Source organism: Stenella coeruleoalba (assembly GCF_951394435.1).
Source record: "Stenella coeruleoalba genome assembly, chromosome: 14".
Classification (NCBI taxonomy): Eukaryota; Metazoa; Chordata; class Mammalia; order Artiodactyla; family Delphinidae; genus Stenella; species Stenella coeruleoalba.
Window position 1 is genome coordinate 57,894,838 of NC_137160.1, and position 20,830 is coordinate 57,915,667.

At 41.1% G+C, this 20,830-nt stretch overlaps 1 protein-coding gene across 12 annotated transcripts in view; it reads left to right on the forward strand.

Moving 5' to 3' along the window:
- The window catches only part of ARHGAP28 (Rho GTPase activating protein 28), a 189,683-nt gene that overhangs the window by 20,183 nt on the left and 148,670 nt on the right, over window positions 1-20,830 (forward strand). For 4 of the 12 annotated variants that reach the window (XR_013831407.1, XM_079943286.1, XM_079943290.1 and 1 more), the window contains exon 1: window positions 18,557-18,870. The exons of 1 other annotated variant lie outside the window; for it this stretch is intronic. Coding sequence is in view for 3 of the 11 variants with exons in the window: in XM_079943286.1 (XP_079799412.1) it covers window positions 18,695-18,870 (176 nt within the window). In the remaining 8 variants the exon portion in view is untranslated. Of the gene's footprint in view, window positions 1-10,645; window positions 10,732-11,375; window positions 11,579-11,878; window positions 13,891-13,978; window positions 14,040-15,250; window positions 15,388-18,556; window positions 18,871-20,830 lie in introns of those variants that run through there. 7 more of the 12 variants (XM_079943292.1, XM_079943287.1, XM_079943293.1 and 4 more) reach the window with 6 other exon arrangements.

Consider the following 20,830-nt stretch of genomic DNA (forward strand, 5'->3'; position numbering starts at 1 on the left):
GTGCCCCGGTCCGGGAAGATCCCACATGCCTCTCCGCAATGGGAGAGGCCACAACAGTGAGAGGCCCGTGTACCGCAAAAAAAAAAAAAAAAAAGTCTGATGAATTAGATCTGAGAGCAAAAGGGAAAACCTCTTGATGATTGGGATTCCTAAATTGGGTCTGAAGATGGATTAGACAGATTCTAAATATTCTTCAGACTTGCAGATTCTATACAAATAAAGGCAACTTCATAACAGAACCTATCAGAATGTTTGTTTTTGACCAACTGCTAAATAATAAATAATAGAGAAGTTCAGTTGTGTGGATGCATCTTCATTTTGGTAACAGTACAAATAAATATTAATTATGTATTTCAAATAATCCAACAGTCTGAATACAAATATATATATATATATTTTTTTGCGGTACGCGGGCCTCTCACTGTTGCGGCCTCTCCCATTGCGGAGCACAGGCCCCGGATGCGCAGGCCCAGCGGCCATGGCCCACGGGCCCAGCCGCTCCGCAGCACGCGGGATCCTCCCGGACCGGGGCACGAACCCGTGTCCCCTGCATCGGCAGGCGGATTCTCAACCACTGTGCCACCAGGGAAGCCCTGAATACAGATATTTTTAAGTCACAAGGGTAATGACTATAAAAAAATTCTTATAATCTTAAAAAAAGTGACTCTACATCTCCAAAGAAAAAAGTCTAAGAATTATTAAAGTAAAGATGGTAACTTTCATCATGGAGCCAATGATGTTTCCATAATTATTGGTTTACATAAGTATTTAAGTCATTTATATAATTACTTTTTAATTTTTAGAATTCACTAGACAGAACGAAGATAGTTATTGAGCAGGATACTTATTGAGAATGTTAGCCTGAAGCAAATCACCTATCAACAAGATGAAAGTTTCAGGTTAATGCTAACTGAAATTCTCTAAGGCAGCTCCATACATTATGGTATATGCTTTTTGAAATATAGAGATAAATAACTTGGTCCTTCACATTATTTCTTTTTTCTTGTTTGTTTAATTTTTCAGTAAAGAAGCAGGCATGAAACATGTTTTCCCTTTTTTCCCAATTATTTCTCACTTTGCTTGCTGGGCTCTTTTTTTTCTCTCTTCACTATCCTCAACAAATAAGGTTGTTCTATGTGATAACATACGTTTAAGTTCCTCAGTAATTAGTGGTTTTGTGACCTGGAAAGTGATCCTTGCTTAAACTATGTATATTTTTGGAAGCTTGTATTTCACCTCCTGGGCTTTTACCTAATGACTTAATGATGATTCGGGGGGAGGTATGCTTGGTAGAGGTGAGATTTGAGCAAAGGGATAGAAAGTGCTTATGAATACTATGTCCCAGTCACTATATTAAACTCTTTTCATACATGATTTCATTTAAGGAGGTCACAGTCCTGAGGAAATGGGAGGAATTATCATTAAGATGTGTCTGATAAAACCGTATAGATTGCTCTCCCCTCTTGTTTTAACGCATTGGCCAGGACATCCAGTTAGATGTTGAATCTGTGTTTTATATTTCATTCAAAAAATTAATGTTTATAAATATAAGTGATCATTTCATACCATTGCCCAGATCTTCCTCTCCCTTCTCCTCCACTCCCCACACACCCACCACAACCCAATACCTAACAAAATGTACATACTTAAGAGTTTCTTCATATCAATTCTAATATAGCATGTAAAAGGAGATGAGACAGGTAAGCAGTGTCCAGGCCACGGGGCAGAGGGCAGGGGGTGATGGTGGTGGTGGATGTGCCATTAGTGAACACGATAATAGGGACCAATAGAAGGACCATGCTCAGGAGAGTGGCGTGATCTGACAATGTAGGAGGTGGGCTTTGGGGAGCCAAGACTGGTGGTCAGGGAGAGTGGTGTGAAGACTATTGCAATGTCCATATAAGGAAGAGTGAGGACTGCACTGGTAGAAGGAATGGTGACATTGGCATAGATTTGAGAATGATTCAACCATTACTATGTATGGGGTAGAGGAAGAGGGAAGAATCAACAATACTCCTTAGATTTCTGGCTTGGATGACTGGGTGGATAATAATGTGCTGAACTAAGGTAGAGAACACTTCCTGGTTTATTAAACAAAGCAATATTTTCAGCTTTCAAGTTCAGACATGAAGAGTAATCTTATATAGGACTGTCCAATATAAATCTAATACAAGCCACACTTGAGAGACATATATATAATTTTAAGTTTTCTAGAAGCCACATTAAGTAAAACGAAACAGGTGAAATTATTTTTAATAATATACTTTATTTTTCCCAATGTATTCAAAATATTGTAATTTAAACTTTTAACCCGTGTAAAAATTATTAATGATCATTTTACATTTTATTTTCATATGAAGTCTTCAAAATCCGGTGTGTGCTTTATACTTACAGCACTTCTCAAACACCCTAGTCACAAATCAAATGCTTAGTGATCACATGTGGCTACCATATTGGACAGTGCAGCTGTAAAGCATCCTAATACACTTAGATAAAAGCATTCTTTTTCATAAAGAACCATATAGCTCTTCAAAATTGACTAGTTAGGGCTTCCCTGGTGGCGTAGTGGTTGAGAGTCCACCTGCCGATGCAGGGGACACGGGTTCGTGCCCCGGTCCGGGAAGATCCCACATGCCGCGGAGCAGCTGGGCCCGTGAGCCATGGCCGCTGAGCCTGCACATCCAGAGCCTGTGCTCCACAACGGGAGAGGCCACAGCAGTGAGAGGCCCGCGTACCGCAAAAAAAAAAAAAAAAAAAAAAAATTGACTAGGTAACTAGTTAAGATAAATCCTCAAGTATAGCTCGTAAAGAAACCATTTAGCTTAACAAGAGAACAGATTATCAGGAGATGTGGCACCTGCTTTGGGTTCTAACACTAAAAGTTGTGTGATCAAAAAGTTGTGTAAGTCAATTTTTCTGCACCAGAGTGAATCTAAGATCAGGTACTCTTTGTACAGTTTACTTTAGTATCTGTAAGTCAATGAATTGACTACTTTGTGTTGCAGCCACAATTGTAGTAATAGTAGTGGTAATGAAAATGGCAAACCTTCTACTGTGTGCCGGGCACTGTGAAGTGCTTTACACATATCAATTCATCTAATTATCACAACAACCCTATGCAGTAGATTCTGTTCTAATGTTTATTGAATAGATGGGGAAACTAAAGTACAGAGAGGCTATCTAAACAGATAGCAGAGTTGGCAGTTTGCAAATTTGGGTTTAAAATGCATGTATTCTATTCTCAAGTCCATGCCTTTAACCACTGCACATACCATTTTCTTAAAAAGTAATAAATAAATAAATAAGCTGTTATTTTCTTTCAAACACCACAAACTTAAATCCTTTTCAAACTCATAAAAATAATTTCAAAGCCACACTAATACTTTTTGGAATACGTTTGAATAGCACAGATAATGTGGTGTGTACATATTCATCCTTAAACTGTAATAAAATTTTAATTGTAAAGAAAATAGAAAGGTAATTATTGCCTTCTCTTTCCTTGTAGTAGCCCTTAAGCCAAGCTCCTTGTGACACTGTAGAAAACAACAAAGGGCCAAAAGGTAGAGATATAAAATTGGACATTTCTCACTAAAGAGAGATAACTGTCCTCTCTAAGAGTAAAAACAAAACTAACAAAAAAATAAAAATCGAACAAATAGCTCACTTTTCCTAGATGAGAGAGAGGCACATGTAGTGGTATGCTGATAAGTGTTTGACAGCTGTCTCTCTGGAAAAGAATGTACTTGTTCTATAAATAAGCTTATAATAAATTTTATATATAAGATGTGTACCACACAATTTATAAATAATAATAAATATAACTGTGCCCTTTATTTTAAGCTCCATACAGCCACTGATTCTTATAAAATGCTTTTATTTTTTTATTTTTTTTTGCTTAACCCATGTATCTCTTGGTAACCTTTGGTAACAACTGATGAATGAGTGTAGTTTGGACATGAATGTTGACTGATATTTGCATTTATGTTAACCAACAAGACAACAGAGAAACAATCAAGACATAGTTGGAATGTCACTCTTCTGTAGATGACATGAGTCATTTTGCTGAATCAGAAAATAGTTTTTGAATACTGGAAGGATATTTCTTCATTTATTTTTGTTATTTACAATGGAATGGCTATGGATACTGCATAATTTTAGGATTAATCTATATCATAAACACTTCCACCTTCATTTTTTTACATTCTAGGCAATCAACAAACAAGCCCTCATTTATAGTAGTTTGCTAATTCCCTTGGTGTAAATACCCCTCACCAAGGCCACTTTCACACAGCAGACATAATGTCACTGAAAGGAGAACTGGGAAGAGATTCTCAGTATCTCAAATACAAATGGTGTATCAAATACACCATTATATTTTATTTCCACTATACAGGAACAGTACATGTAAGTAGCCTCAAAGGCATAAAAAATAGTAAAGTGTAATAAAATAATTAGAAAGTATTTCTTACCTTTGTTTTAAATATGACTTATTTAACTGTAAGTTTATGTAATAACAGCTGTGTCTAAAAACTGGCTCACAGAATTCCTAAAATCTTAATAATCATCTTTTATGAGCCAGTACAAATCAACTGCAGCACATCACTGACACAAGTATGGGGACTTTATATGCTGACTTAGAAAGGAGTGCATGGAGAGAATCACATCTCCCAGCTGAGATATGCAAGAGATTCAAAACCACCATGAGATTGTACAGCTTGGAAAGATCTTAGAGCATAGGAGCTGTAAAAGCATAAGTAAGCATAGCCCATTTAGCATGCTCATCAAAAAAATAAAAGTCCTTGCCACTCCTTACCAGAATCTTGACTTTAATAACCAGTTGGGATCCATGCAGACGGGCATATTTAACTTAGATTTTTATGGAAACATCAAAAGCATTTGTTGAGAATGACTATACCCATACTCTGTAATAAGACCTCTTACAATTTAGAACATGTAAAAGTAACTATAAAGGAAGCGGAATGTGTTTTTATACAAGTGTCTGTTTCTTCCTTGCCAAGAAATTGATGACAGTGCTTTATCTACTGTGATTAAATGGCCTTGCTGGCTCCAGCCACCTCTTCTGCTGCATGCCCCCAGTTGTTGCCATAATTCAAAATCCGTTCTGTCATAAGATGTCTGCTGCTTCCTTCAAAATCTTGGGTACAAAGTAAAGCCATTTTTTTACCTTTTTGACAAACCCTACCCTAAATTGTAAGCTTTCTCTTGTCTGACCTAGGAGTGCAGGCAAGGCTGCAGCTCTTTGAGCCTTTCCCAAGCCTCCTCCATGTGGACGGTGTCTCTGTGCCTGGGATTTCACTGGGGAATAAGCATTCTTCTACATCGCATCTGGGTTTTCTCAGTGTCTAATTTTAAGGTGCGTTGGAGGAAAATCCCTTCTTGACTGGGGTCTGTTCTGAAAACAGATCCTCCACAGCTGGGATATTTCCTGGGCAACACCAGTAAACATACTGTATGAACTTTGCCCACCTCCCTAGCACATAAAATACAAAGTACCTGGAATCTTGTCACTTCCGATATCATGTGGGGTTTACTGGGTCAAGAAAATTGCCAGTATAAATCAGACCTTCCTTGGAGCTATCTAACTCATTTTTAAAATTTTTTTTGGAGTGAGATTGAATAATGGTTTATGATGGTTTCAGTATTTTTTAAAAAACTGAGAGACTTCATTTCTGTTCCTTCTCAGCGTTTGCATTTCCTGACTAGTTTATCATATTAATATTTCTATCCATAGAGCATCTTCCTCAACCTAGTGATCACTTAGATTGTCCTTTAGCGGGCTTTCATCCAATTGTTTTTCTCAATTGGCATCATATTTCTGCAGTAGAACGTTAGCTCTTTTGGCCCTATAGCCTTTTTCTATTCTTACTTTAGCCACCCCTGCCCCAGGCCCAATTTATAAGCATGAAATGTATTTATTCATAAAATGTCAACATCAATCATATGCAAAATTAAGGCATGAAATGTATTTATTCATAAAATGTCAACATCAATCATATGCAAAATTATAGGGCAGAAAACTCCTGGGTTCAATACCTCACCTTATAACACACCCCTAGATTATAAAGTTCTTGAGGCAGGAATTTTATCTCATTCATCTTCATACAGTGGATTTTACATTTCAAATACAGTCACGAGTCAGAGGTACAAAAAGTCTACCTTTACTCAACTTAGTTCTATTCTATCACTTCAAAGACATTCAGTATCTTCTGACTGAAAGAAGTCTTTATTAGGAAATTACTAAATTCAGAATTTAAGCTCAGTCAATTCACGCCACAGCTTCCCATCACGGTTCTTCTCTGTGGTGATGGAACCCTGGTTCTCCTTCTCCTTCTGCTTGATCCTGAGATTGTGTCTGGGTACAGGAGGCTTTATGTAACATTGTAGGGGTTTTGTGCTGTCCTCTAGACTTTGATCATCTGCTTTACTCTTCGGTAAGGGGCTGGCGTGGCTGTCCATATTGCCCCCACTGCTGGAGGAACTCCTTATTCACTCTGTCCACAAAGGCAATGCTTGTCGGGAGCTCTGACATTTCCCCCATGCTCCTTAGGACCCCACCTTAGATCTCACTGGCCCTGCAGACCTCCTGTGGCCTGGCTAGACCTACTCTTCGTTCCCCAGATTGGGCTGTCAACCCTGAGGCCCTCTACCATAAGGTCTTTTCATCTCAGCTATAATGATTCCTCTGAGAGCTTGCTAGTCAATACTTACTGGGGAACATGGGAGATTATTGATCTCCCCCATGCCCTCCATGATAGCTTCTGGGAGGCGTGGGTCATCTCAGGTTCTCTGCAGGACTGCCTCATCCCAGACTTTCAGGTGGGGATGGCATGTAATCTTCTCCATCCTCTAGTACTCAAGCCTATCTCTCATGATACCCTGCATCCCAGAGATTTAACCCAGGAAAGGGCAGACTGGATAGTTCCTCTTGAGTATAATTCTCTTCTCTCTTTGACATCTCTCCCAAGCCATAGAGTTTTCAAGTCCCCTCTGTGTGGAAGCAGTGCTGCCCTTCTCTTGACATCACAGTCTGTAGCTTTAAAAATCTCCACATTCAGTCTCCCAAACTTTGGTTTTTCAGATTAATGGGGAGTTTTTAGAATTTAGGAAACTCAAGTGCCAAGCTCTAGTCATGGAAGCCTAGTTCTCTTGACTAATATATCTAGAACATCCTTCAAGAGCCAGTCTTGAAAGTCAAAGTAAAGCGTTAGCCATTTCTCTCTTCCAGCTATAACAACCTCTATCAGTCTCTACATCTGCAAATGTAAAATGGAATTACAGGACTGTTATTTCACTGTGACTTCTTCTAAAAAATAGGAGAACTCAAAAGCATAGGAGAGCAGTGCCTTTGGGCCTCAAAAGTAGAGAATAAGATGCTGTGTAACTTATACCCCTAGAGTTGTGTGATGCAGCCCAGTTACAATAGCTTTGAAGACAGGAGCGTAAGGCTAAATTAAACAATAGTTGTAGTAATAAAACTTGTGTTGAAGGGAGAGGACAATTCTGATCTCTGTGTGTCATCCACTTGCCTTGAGACCATGTCGCACTTTTGTCTATTCCAGATTCACCTGTGGAGAATCCACACTAAAGCATTTGAAACCTCTGGCTGTATAGGAAGAACATCATATTAGGAAATACAAAAAAGAAAACATATGAATAAATTTCATAGTGTTATTTTACTATATTTGTATCCTCAGAACCCAGAATGGTGTCTGGCATATAGCATCTCAAGAAAGGTATATATTTATAAACATGTTTAATTTATATTTAGTGAGATAAATCAGGGTGATTTTTCCCTTCAAAACCCACAGCCAAGTGACAGTACCCAGAAATGAGCACAGTTCTCTTCTCCAGGGGGACCTGGGGGAGCAAACCAGCCAAGAAGAGGGAAGTGGCTAGTTTGTCCTTTGTCTGCAGAAAACAGATTCAAATAAGAACGGGGAAGCTGCAGGGAGGGAAAATCATAAAAGAAGCAGACTCTAAATGACTGCAGTTACCTGAAGGTAAATTGCTACTAATCAAATTACCTTTAGAATTATATTTCATTTGGATCAGATTTGTGATCTGTAGATAACAGGACTTCATCTACTTTAGGAAATATACCCCTTTCCACCATTAGCACGTTGAAATGAATTCAGAACAAAGGGATTCTAAACCTTTGAAGCACTGTGGTTAAGTGTATAATAATTCTTTCTCAAGTATCTCATCATCTTCAGCCTCTTTTCAGTCACTTTGAGAGGATTTTTAAAAAATAGCCAGGCCTCAAGTGACCATTTATTCCTACATGTGATGGCAACAGGGACAGATACAATCAAGTCATCAGGTCCAAACTGATGGTCCATTCTTTCGCTGTGGAAATGAACAAAACTGTTACTTGCTTTTAGGGAACAGACTATCATGATTCTTAGAACCCAACTTTTCCCCCAAATCCTCAAAGCTGTTTTGTAATAAACTCGTTTATTCCCACCCACCAAGCACCACTCAGAATGAAGGAAATGGAATGAAGTAGTGAATAATTGCAAGCACTACAATCACTACTATTTACTGAGAGCCCACTCTGATAAAATGTTGTGTATTTGCTCCTTATGTTGGAGGCTTAGAGATGGTGAATTCCTTGCCCAAGTTCACAATATTTGTTTGGGCAGTTAAGAGGCAGCATGGTGATGTTGCTAATTTTCTAGACCCTGGTGCCAGATTACCTGGGTTGAATCCCAACTGTATCTCTTTCTAGATCTGTGACCTTGGATGAGTTAACCTCTCTGGGCTCCCATTTCCCCTCTCAAAATGGAGAGGATGATAATAATAGTGCTACCACATGAAACTGAGAGTCAAGTGCCTAACGTAACACGTGGCATTTACTAAATGCCACGTGAATGCTGGCTGTTCTTATTCTGTGGTTGCAAGTGATAAGAACCCAACTCACACTAGCTTAAGCTGCACAAGAAAAGGCAGTAGTATTTGCTTCAGACGTGCCTAGGAAAGAGGTTCAAAATCACCCCAGCATCTCTGCTTCTCCTTGGCTTCAAGATATATCAGAGAAGCTTTGTGGTAGTAAGATGGCTATTTGCAACTGCAGGGCTGCACTATCCTTACAGAGAATGAAAAAATTCTTGTTATGAAGATCTGGCAGAGGTCCCAGGGGAGTGAGGAAGGAGGGCTAGGTATGCTCAATCCAAACCACAAGGCCTGAGGAGAGTTCCTTGTATGAAGGCACTTAGGGTGATTCCTGAAAGGAAGGGCTCAGGAAGAAATATGAATAAGTGTTGTGTATGCATATCATCTCATGGCTGGCAGGTGACAGAGCAGAGATCAGAACTGTCCTCTCCCTTCAACACAAGTTTTATTACTACAACTAGTATTTAATTTAGCCTGACCCGCCTGTCTTAAAGCCATTCTAACAGGGCTGCATCCCACAACTGCAGGGGATAAGTTACACAGCATCCCATTCTCTACTTTTGTGGTCCATTGCACTGCTGTCCTAAGACTTTCGAGTCCTCCCACTCTTTTGAGAAAGGCACAGTAAGGTAGCAGTCCTGTAATTTCACCTTATATTTGCAGATGTAGAAAGCAAGGATTGAGTAGACCAGGGCTTCTTATTCATTAAGTAGTTATATAAGCCTACTTTGTACCAGATGCTATACTAAGTCTGCTAGCAGCCTTCTGAGAGCCCAACCAGAAATGACTGATCTGGAATGCCAGTGCTGTGAGTCAAGACTTCCTCTTCAGAGGCCATGCCAGTATTCTGGCCTAGTGATGCCAAGGCAGTCAGGCTTTCTGTGAATTTTTTGAACTGGATGATAATAATAACTAGGTACATCACTGAATAATGTTTCAACTGATAAACATCAAGTTCTCACTATCTGCCTATGCCTGCTCAGTTTCAAAGGATGGCTCTGTTACAGTCATGACCCTTTCTGAAGAAATATTTATAGTCTTTGGAGTATATTGAAATGTCTTTGCTATAAGACTAGCAATGGTGGCTAGAGTTTATTGAATTCCCTTGGAAGCTCAAATAGGTACTGCTAACAAAGTAGAAGGAAAAATAACAGTGTCTTGGAAGCATAGCATAATAAAAGGAACCTATGTTTATTGAACATTATGTATGCAGTGATCCTACAAGTTATCCTTTCTAAATCCTGGCCAACAATGCTGTATGTTAAATGCTATCTCATTTTACAGATGAGAAAAATCAGATACCAAAGAGATTAAATAAAGGCTTATAGTCTTATGGCACTAAATGGAAGAAATAGGGTGTACTGGCATGTCTGTCCTGCTTCAAACGCTGCCTTCTTTCTACCATCCTTTAACCATCCATGATTAACTTACTTTAAAATTATACTTTCAATTATTCTTCTATGGATTCAGGTGACTCAGTTCAGGTCATGTAAATCTTAATGAATGATGTAATTTGGGACCTATTTGAGGACTGACTTGTCAATATGGATTTGAACCTTGCTATTCTCATCACAAAATCACAGGTCCATTTGACTGTAAACTTCAGGAAATAAGACCCCCCTCCCAACCTTTGCCACATCTAGACAAAACTGCACAGTGGGCAGGTGTGTTCTTTCTTTATCTCACTCTGTGAAACCCCTTCCTTTCTCAGCTATTGGATATTTTTACCACCCATGACCCTTACAGAAGGCAACGGGGTCCCTGAAGGCCATGTCACCAGACCATTACTTTTAACACCCAAGGACTGCCAAGTGGAAGGTAAGCATGCAGCTGAAGCACAGACAATCTGATGCAATGTTCTGGAAGTCTGTATCCTGAGAAGAATGAAGCAAGGATGGGAGAAAAGTTAAAATTGGTTAATTTTATAAGAAGCACCGAGGCAAGACTGTATTCTGGCAAGATTATGTTCTCATTCCTGCCCCAAGTCTTGTTTTCAGCTTGACCTTCACAATCCTGTGATATTCCCATGACCCTTCTAAAACATTCTTCCTTGTTTCAGAATCAGAAATGTTTTTGTGGTTTGCAACCAAAGAACTCTCATAATAAATCTTCCCTCCCTGTTGGTAGCCCTACATGCCACATCTCTCCCTAAGCATCTCACTGTTGTGTTCTTTCTTCGCCAACTCAGTGGAAACCTAGTATCCTTATTCCATCACTTTCCAGGTCAGGTGATCTGTACTGCCCAGGGTGACTGAATGAATCAGGTAGCTTATCTCTAAGATTGAGCTAGTAACATAGAGAGGGGGTTGATAGATCCCTTTCCTCAGCTTCCCCTCTGAGGCACTTACATAATTTATTAAAGTTCTTCTCAACAACTGTTTGAAATCCATCTGGACTTTGTCTTAGGATTCTATCTGGAGCCTAGCATCTGGACATTTATAATTGGCTTTCTTCTTTCCCAGGCTTCAGTGTATACTCTTCTCTAAAGGAGGCTGGGAAGCACAGGAGATGTAACTCAGAAGAGTTAAGACCACACTGCGCAGAACCCAGGAAGGACCATCTACAAGCACAAGTAGACCTTGGTTCTGTGCTGTTGGGAACCTACAGTGGATTTCCCATTTGAACTTCTCACTCAGCATTCAGATCCCCCCAGTGCCTGGCCTCTGTAATTTAGCTTCATCTCTAGCCTTCTCTCCTTTACACTTTATTCTCCAGCAAAGCTAAACTAAAGTTACTTTCCTGTATGTGCCAAATTGTTTCTTTTCTTTGGGCCTCTTATTCAGTCTATTATCTCTCTGGAATTGCTCTTTTTCTCATCCCCTGCAACTGCACTCACCTACTCCTGAGCTGGCCGATTGTTATTTATCTTTTAAGACCTATCTCTAGCATTACCTCCTCTGGGTTCTGTGATGACCTACTCTCCATCCCCCGCCTCTACCCCTTGCAGGGACTGTGCTTTCAAACTCTTAATCATTTTTATATTCTTAGTGCTTAGCATTATAGGTGCTAATGATGATTGTAGGTTCTTAGGGTGGATGGATGGATGGATGGATATAGCCTTTGTATAACTGCAAAGCATGGCACTGTAGAAAGTATTCCATAATGCAGATCTTTTTGGACAGTAACTTCATGTCTGTTCCCTTCCACCAGTCTGCCTGGCTCTATTAGTAGTGATTCATTTCCAATCAATAATGATTCAGTTTATTTGTAAAAGTCACCTAAGTCACTCAGTTATGTCACTTTAGTGGCTCAGTTATGTCCATCACATAAAAAACACAAGTCTTGACCTGGCTGACAGGCTCTCATGGTGACATAGTCTGCTTAACCTGATTACCAAACTGATCATAGAACTCAGAACAATTACTGAAGGAAAATAGGCCCTAAAATCTTTTTAAAGATCTTTTAATCTTTATGCTAAGAGAACAATAGGAAAATCAGAGTAGTCTAAAAATTCTGTGTCCTCTTGAGAGCACTCAGAAAATAAATTTGTATAATTTAATTAGTGCCAGTAAGTTTTAAAAACTATTTCAGGGTAGAAATTCAAGATTTATCAGCTGACTCAATGATGAAGAATTTACTCATTACTTTCTAAATACTTTTAAAATAGTTGTTTCATTAAAGTATTTTCTCTTTACATAAATGAAATTTTGCATTAATTCCCCCTAATTTTACCCAGCCTTTCTAGAGCATTTGGGGGAAGTGGTGAATGTATGTAAGGTGGAGTTTGACAGAATGCACATGTTTCTCTAGGTAGGTAAGAACTGTGCCTTCATTTCCTGCAAGATAGGGCCGGTAACTATGAAACTTCAAACCCTCTTGCTGAGAGGATGGCAGGCAGCGGCTACAAAGACTCCTGCAGCTACAGCTGTTTTCCTTTTCTGGTCCTAAACCATTATCCTAGCAGATAAGCAGCCAAAGCCACAAGAGACACTTTTCTTTTGTCCATGTTAAGCTTTTGCATAAATGCCCTGTTTTCTTGCCTTTCCTGGTGGGGTTGAATATGCTGGAATATCTACATACTACATAATACTTACTGCCGTGTCACTTACACTTGGGTCCCAGAGTTTGTGAGGCTTTCTCAGGTAAGCTTCATTATGTGAATTAAGTCTGACTCATCCCTCAGTATAGGTTCTGAAACACCTTTGGAATTCTGAAGATCAGGTTGTTTAGTCTTGAAGGTAGAACTCAAATGATGCTTCTGTAAAGGCTGAGGTAGAGGACAGGGGACAGGGGATAGTGAACAAGAGAGAAGGGAACCCACATGTGCTGAGCATCTATGATATGTTTAGCACCATGACTGGTGTTCTCAAGATGCTATTCAACTCTTGGAGGAGATACCCCACTTTTCAAATTAAGAAATTAAAACAGGGAAAAATTAACACAGAGAGTAGGTAGCAAATTCAGAATTCAAACTCAAACTCAACTCTGTCTGACCCTCTTTGGTCTACCACTCTGCCTCCTCTGTTTATTTGGAAAGTGCAGAGTCTTTGTGCACCTGTAGATCACGTATGTCACTACCCTTTAATACCTTATATATGTGATTCCACTGACAAATTTACAAGGCAGAATGAAATACTGAATTAACCTTCAACACATTCTTAGAGCAATTAGTGAACTGCATATACCTATATGTGTATATATATATATATATATATATACACACACACATATATATATATATATAAATAAAACATAAACTTTGAACTCCTTATTATTGTGCATTGAAAATACGTGTAATTCCTTCTTCATTTATTACATTTTCATTGTCATTATTATATGCTAGTGATATCTATCCTCCAATGTTTTAAACAGGTTTATGGAAAGTTGCCACAAAGAAGCATAAATCCTACCCATCTCATTATATTATAAAGGAGGAATGGGCTTTGAATCTCAACAAACGTTTTATGAAAGAGAACTATAATACTTACGAGCCTGGATTCAGGGAGCCAGACTCCTTGGGTTTGAACCCTAGCTTTGGTATGTCCTAGCCTGGGTGACCTTGGGCAAGTTACTAAAGCCAGTTTCTTCAACTGTAAAATGAAGATGCTAACAATATTTATCTCAGTAGGCTGCTGTGAGTGTTTCATGATTGGTGTTCTGATGCCTAGAACAGAACCAGGCACATGGTAAGTACTCAGTAAATGTGGGCTGTTTTATTTCTCTTACATGTGAGGAAACAGGTCTGCAGTTCAAGCTTGCTCAGGTCCGGGTGTTCTGTTGTGGCAGAGTTGGTGCTGACACCCAGGTCTCCTGTTCTCAGTCCACTGCTGGGCACTGCAGTGACCACCAGAGCGGTGCAGTGCAGCAAACGAGAATTTTCCCTCTACTGTTGCCCCTAGTCTAAGTAAACTGAAAATGCTATTTCTGTGCACTGAATGTCTACTGTCTACCATAAGGGCAATCTATCAGCCCAGTTCCCAGATGGAGAATCTTTCCCAGGGTCCCTGTTCACCGCCGAGTCAGCGGTCACAGTCTTGGGCTGTCATCCCCCAGCCCAGTGGTTCCCAGCAAGCCACAAAATGTAAGCAAATGCTACCAGGTCCACAATCCCATATCTGTAATTCCGAAATCCAAAAAGCTGTCAAATCTGGAAGCTTTTTCTTTTTTTTTTACATCTTTATCGGAGTATAATTGCCTTACAATGGTGTGTTAGTTTCTGCTTCACAACAAAGCGAGCCAGTTATACATATACATATGTTCCATATCTCTTCCCTTTTGTGTCTCCCTCCCTCCCACCCTCCCCATCCCACCCCTCCAGGCGGTCACAAAGCACCGAGCTGATCTCCCTGTGCTATGTGGCTGTGGAAGCCTTTTCTTAACTCATTTGACTGTAAAACTCTTTCAGACCTGAACTTATTTGGCGACACAGCACCTGAACTGACATGAGTTTATTTATCGTGTGTACCTATCCCTCATAGTGTGAGTCCTCGCACAGTTGACTGCAGATGTGCTAATGCTTTTGCTCACAGGGTACTGCCCAGATCTCAAGGGGATACCTATCAGCCAGGGTCTTGGCAGGAAGGGATGGGGTACTCAGCCCAGGTAAATGAGCAGAGTTTATTAAAAGGACTGTCTGTAAAGGTGTGGGTGGGGTGAAGGAACAACAGGGATGTTGCAGGAGGGCAGAAGGAGGGATTACGTGATGAAGCAGAAGCTGTTACCACCCCTAGGCATGAAGGGCCAGATGGAGGTAGAGTTACGGGAATCCAGAGAGAGCAGCATGGGAGAAGGCTGCAGTTAGGAGCTCTGGCCTTGGGTAGAAGGAACCAGCTGGCAGCAAAATAGAGAAGAAGCCTGGGAAATAAATACCCAACCTGGTTTTTCCGTCTCCCTCTAGATCTTCTGCTGGAGCCTCTCTTTGATCGCACCCTATCTGAAGCCAGAGGCAAGAGAGCTCACAGATGCAGACCATAAAGTGAGCCACTGGCACCAAGCCGGGGCATGAGGGTGGCAAGTGGATCTGAAGGGCAAAAGGTGAATATCTTGTACAGTGTATTCTATAAAATCTAATACATGCTCTCTACCACATTTATGAAACTTGAAAACTCACGAATGCTTAAAGAGTTGTCGTTTATTAAGTCAACAACGTATATCCACACTCAAAAAATATTAATACATACATGTGAAACTTTTTATTAGTTTGCAGTGCCATAGAGAATTATTATAAATGAATCATTTATAATAATTCCTTGGCTACCCTGAAAATTGCAACTATCGCACTCAAGAGGGCTATCTCATTCACTATTTCATTCATTGACTCATATATTCACTCAACAAGATTCCTTACTGAGTGCCAACTCTGCAAAACATGGGCTCTGGGATGTAAAGATAAAAATGTGACACTAGCACTTTCAATAGCTTACAACTTAGGAAAAGACACTAATGTTTTGGAAAATAGTAATACAATCCTAGCATAGTTTCATCTCAAATCTACCTTGCTGCTGTGGGCTCCATTCTGAGATTTTGTGGCCACATCTGGGCTTGGTGGGAAACACCACTCTGCCCTGTTAGCCCCGTGTGATGAGTGCACAGGAGCCAGGCGTGAGCTCAGCGCACACAGGGCTCTGGCTGACTGTGCTTTCACTGTAGGGCAGAGTGGGGTGGTCCCCACTGCAGGAGAAAGAGCAGTTTCCTCAGGAGGGCAGAAGGAGGGGTTCCTTTGGTTTGGAACACCTGAGAAGGCTTCGTGGGGGTAGGTAGGGGGTTTTGAGGATTTCCAGACAGGAAAGGACAGAGAAGAGCAAAGGCAAAGGTAAGAATGCAAGACAGGCTGGTGTAAGTGGGCCACGGAGACTTGGGAGTAAAAAAGTAGTAGGTGACCAAAACAGATTAATGAGAACCTATTCTAAGGAACTTGGACTTAATTTTGTAGCAAGTGGGTTACAACTGAGGGTTTTTGAAGAGGGGAGGTCCTATGTTTTAGGGAAATCACTTTCCCAGCACTTTGAATGTCGGGGAGGGTTGAAGAGGAAGGTGATTGAAGGTAACCTGTGTCCAGGGAAGCTCACTTTCACCCAGGAAAGAGACGGTGACGCTAGAACAAGGACAGTGGTGGTGGGAATAGAATTGAAAGAATGAGAAAAAAATGACAGATGTGATCACTGTTTGGAGCGAGGACCCCAAGGGACTCCAGGGTGTCTAAAATATGAACACTCAAGAGAAAGCGGAGAGCCGCTGCAGCTGGCATGAGGGAGAGCTCTGCAACATTGCACATGAGTTATGGAAAAAATATTTTCAAGGAAGTACCCTGCAGGTATTTAAAATTGTGAGTCTGTAGTTCAGAAACAAACAAACAGAAAATGCCAAGGAGAAATTCCATGCCCAGAAAAGGTTCCACTACTATAATTCCTTATGGTGATTCCAAAATTCAAAAAGCTGTAAAATTACACGTTTTTAAAAGTTTAGTGTCAAAACTTGTGTGGTGACAAACCTGACCTTCATAAATGTAAGGGTATTAACAGACTTTATTTATCCCACTTAGGGTCCATTTATTTGCTGAAGGAATAATATATTTGAATACAGGGTTCTGTCCCAAATCACACTGGACAGGAGGTGTTCTATGTTAAATGGTGCATGCACCAAATTACCTTTTAAAAGTAAAAAATATTTATAAATTCTAAAACATATCCCATTCCAAGGTTTTAGATGAGGCATTCTGGACGTGTATCAATACTTATACTATTTCTTTATTTCATATTTTAAGAAAGTATTCTCTTAGTTTCAATGTATTTGGCATTGAACACAGTCGGTAAACAGATGCCTCTTTGTAGCTGCAATTTTTGGAGAATGAAGCATTCTTTGTGCCCAATCCATACACTGATGCTTCCCAAGTTTGTTTATTCAGAAAATTGAGATAATAATACTACCTACCTTACAGAGTTGTTTAAAGAGCTAATGTATAGGATCCAACACACAGCGAGTAAGTATTTTAGTAAATGTTATTATTATCCCACCCTTTTAGTCAACAAAACATTTTCTAAAAAGCATTTTGGATGAATTTTTTTTTTTTTTTTTTTTTTGCTTTCCCAATCTCTGGAAGTGCAGTGAAAACAAATGCCTTCTTTCTTGATGAATGTGAAGGAAGCAGCAGAGGGAATCAACATTTCTTGAGAGCTAGCATGTACTTGATGCTTTTGACCCCACGAGAAGAATATTCTTCTCCCCGTTTCACAGATACAGAAACAGATTCTGAGATGTTAATAGCAGGATCCAGGTCACCCCTCAGCGAGGGGTGAACTCAGTTCTCCTTCCAGTCCGCCTGCTCCCAGCTGAGCGTAAGAGGCAGAAGGTAGAATGCCTTGTCGGGGTGGGCCTCTATGTAGCATTCTACTGCTTCTCTTTTTCATTGGCTAAAAGAATGTTCTTTCCATATGTGCTGTTAGTCTGATGGAGGTAAAGACGTACTTCAGACCCCAGATGTCTGACTATGCCCCCTTTTATCCACCTCCCTGCCAGACCCCAGATCCTCCCTCAATAAAGCCCTCTGGGAATAACAGGCTCTCTTCCCAGAGCGATCAAGTCTAATTTGCAGGCCAGCTGAAAGCAGGATGTGAATTTGAGCGGCATGGGGAGGACGAAAGGGATGTGGGAGTGAGGTAAGACCCTGATGGTTGGGGCACCGAGGGTGAGGGAGGGAAGTGTCCTGCTTGTCGTAAGAGGGCATTACCTGCCCGCAAGGAAATCACGTTGACTGGAACTGGACTAAGTAAACAGCAACGTGACCCGGTTCTTCGGTTTTTGATGTGGAGGCTTTCAATGAGACGGCGTCGCCTCTTCTTCCTTTCCTCGCCAGCCCGCGCACGTTGGAGCCGGCCCCTCTGCTTCTCAGCCGGGGCTCCCCAGGCGCCCTTTCTTTCTCTGACTTCGGGCTGCCCAGCAGGAAATGTTCCTAGCCATGGGACAAGCCTCCCGTTTGAAGGGGTGGGGCTGGGGGTTGAGAAAAGGAACAGGAAAAGAAACAAAGCAAGCAAAACTTTACTAGAGCAGCCAGCCCGAGCCCCTAAGCATCGCGGCGGGTTTCCAGTTTTCTAGACGCAGGGATCCCACACCCCACTTACCCCGTCCTCGGCCGCCTGCACCCCGACGCCCCGCCTCGCCCTCCCCGCCCCACCCCACCCCAGGGGGCCTGGTGGGCGTGTATTTGAATCCGGGCTAATCGGCGGCCGGCGGGCGGGGCGGCCTGCCCGCGCCCCTGACAGCCCAGCGGCGGGAGGAGCCCCTCTGCCCTGGGAGCCGGACGGGCCGCGCCTCCCCGCCGGTGACCGGTCCGGTGCGCTGGCCCATGCTGGTCCCCGCCTTTGTTCTCGGGCCGGAGGGGAGACATGCGCGGCTGACGATGGAAGTAGAGGACTCGGGCGGCGTGGTGCTGACCGCCTACCACTCGTACGCGCGCCCCCAGCCGCCCAGCTCCGAGCCGCGCTGCGCGCCCCGGGCCGCCGCCAGCCACCCAGGCAGCAGGTAACCCACCGCGCCGAAGGGGCAGAGGTCTCCTGGGCTGGGGTGGGGGTGGGGGGTTCATATGCAGCTGGGTTTTCCGCCGGAGCGTAGGACCACCGTCGCTTGATTGTTGTTTCAAGTTTTGGAGGACTGGATGAGTGAGCCTCCCGTTCTTTGTATTTGTCCTTGATGGGAAGTCTCAGCCGGCAATGGCTAAAGACGATGGCTAGGAGAGGTTAGCAGCGGAGTTGCATTCTTGGTACAACTTGCTGATAATAGGCATATGCCTGATGTCTGCCAAATTCACCTATTGAGATATTGGAGAATTAAAAAAAATTTTTTAAATGAAACAGAAGGGGAAAATGAAAAAAAAAAGTAAAATATATTATCTTAATTCTCAGACACTATCGAGAATGTATTTAGTAAATGCATTTCACAGGAGCTAAAGCGCAGCTGGAGAGTCTCCAAAAAGGAAATCTCAGTAGACTTTTAAAAACAATTTTATTTCTAGATTTAAAAAAACCTTCCAATTGTAAACATTGGTGTCACTATTATTGCTAATGTTGACTCTGTCTATAAATGCAATTATAATTTTCCTTTGGATCAAAAGAGGTTTGAAGGCTTCTCACTATGTGCATTTTAGATTTAATATCTATGTTAATTAATTAATGTTAGTCAGTCTATCAGTGTTCATCTATTTGATGCAAGATCAAGGCCAATGAGACTTCTATTAACTAAACGAAAATGTTAGACCGTTAGGAAGTTTCCTTCTGTGGACAAAAATATTACACTAAGTGAGATGATTTGATATCTGACACATATTTAGGAGAAGTATTATTTGTTTAAATGTGACTATCTGCAATGGATCCATTGACAAATGGTTTTCTTTACGAGTAGGGAGATTTGAGTAGTGTGCTTTTTGCATGTTTATTTTCAGTCATTTTTTCCTCATACTTTTATCTTTAGTTATGTGATAAAGATTACTTGTTTCCTAATTTAATTGACTTGCAAGGCTTTCAACAGATTGTGACTTTATTTCAAGAAATATCCTCTTGGCTAGCATCCATGCGAAGAGCAAACTGCATTGGCATGAGATCTGTGTTGGGCTTGGCTAACAAAGAAAATATTGTTTCTTCCTAAAAGAGTAGCATGAGTGAAATCTAATTTTTATATACAGACAATGAGAAAATAACATTTTTCTTCCAGTTTTAAGAGCTGTGCACATTATTTTAAAGGCTACTTGAAGATACAAACTTGCGTTTGTCTTTGGAGTGTTTTCTTTTCTAAACATGATCCTTGACTATAGTTACTCCTATTATGAGTAACTAAATAGATATACGTGATTTGGTGAGAAGTGGGGGCCAGGTTTGTGCGTTTTTAGATGGTCCTGGTGTAGCTGTCCTGTCTGTAGCTCCCTGCAGCTGTCCGGGAGCAAGAGCCAGATTGTGCCATTTGGGCAATCCGAAATTATATCCCTTTCCATAGCAAACTGGAGAAGTTCCATTAACTCAGCATGTGGTCTCGTGGAATAATAATATACGAGAGCAAAAGAGTTGCCTATCATAGTGTTTTACCATACAGTTACCAATTAGATTTATGTTGCTCCAAGTTTGCATTTTTGGTGACTGCCCTGTACCCTCTGTATGGGAGCCTTCGTGCTACTCACCCTCTGATGCAGGAGATAGACGACCCCCGCCCCCTACAACTAAATTGTGAGAGAAGAGCTTAATTCCTTGGTTCTCAGTAACAGCGATCAAAAAGAGGTTCCTGTATTTACAGGGAGCCCGAGGACACTATCAATCATGCGTCTGGTAACAGAAGTAATCAGGCCTGAGTTATTAACCTTTGACTCACTAACTACTGATCAATACTCCCTTTCAAGCCAAGGAGCAAGATTGTATTGTTCCACTTATGAAGAGAGCACTCTCTCTTTCAAGAATACCCTTTCCTTTAAATTGCTTACGTATGTGTAATGTATTTG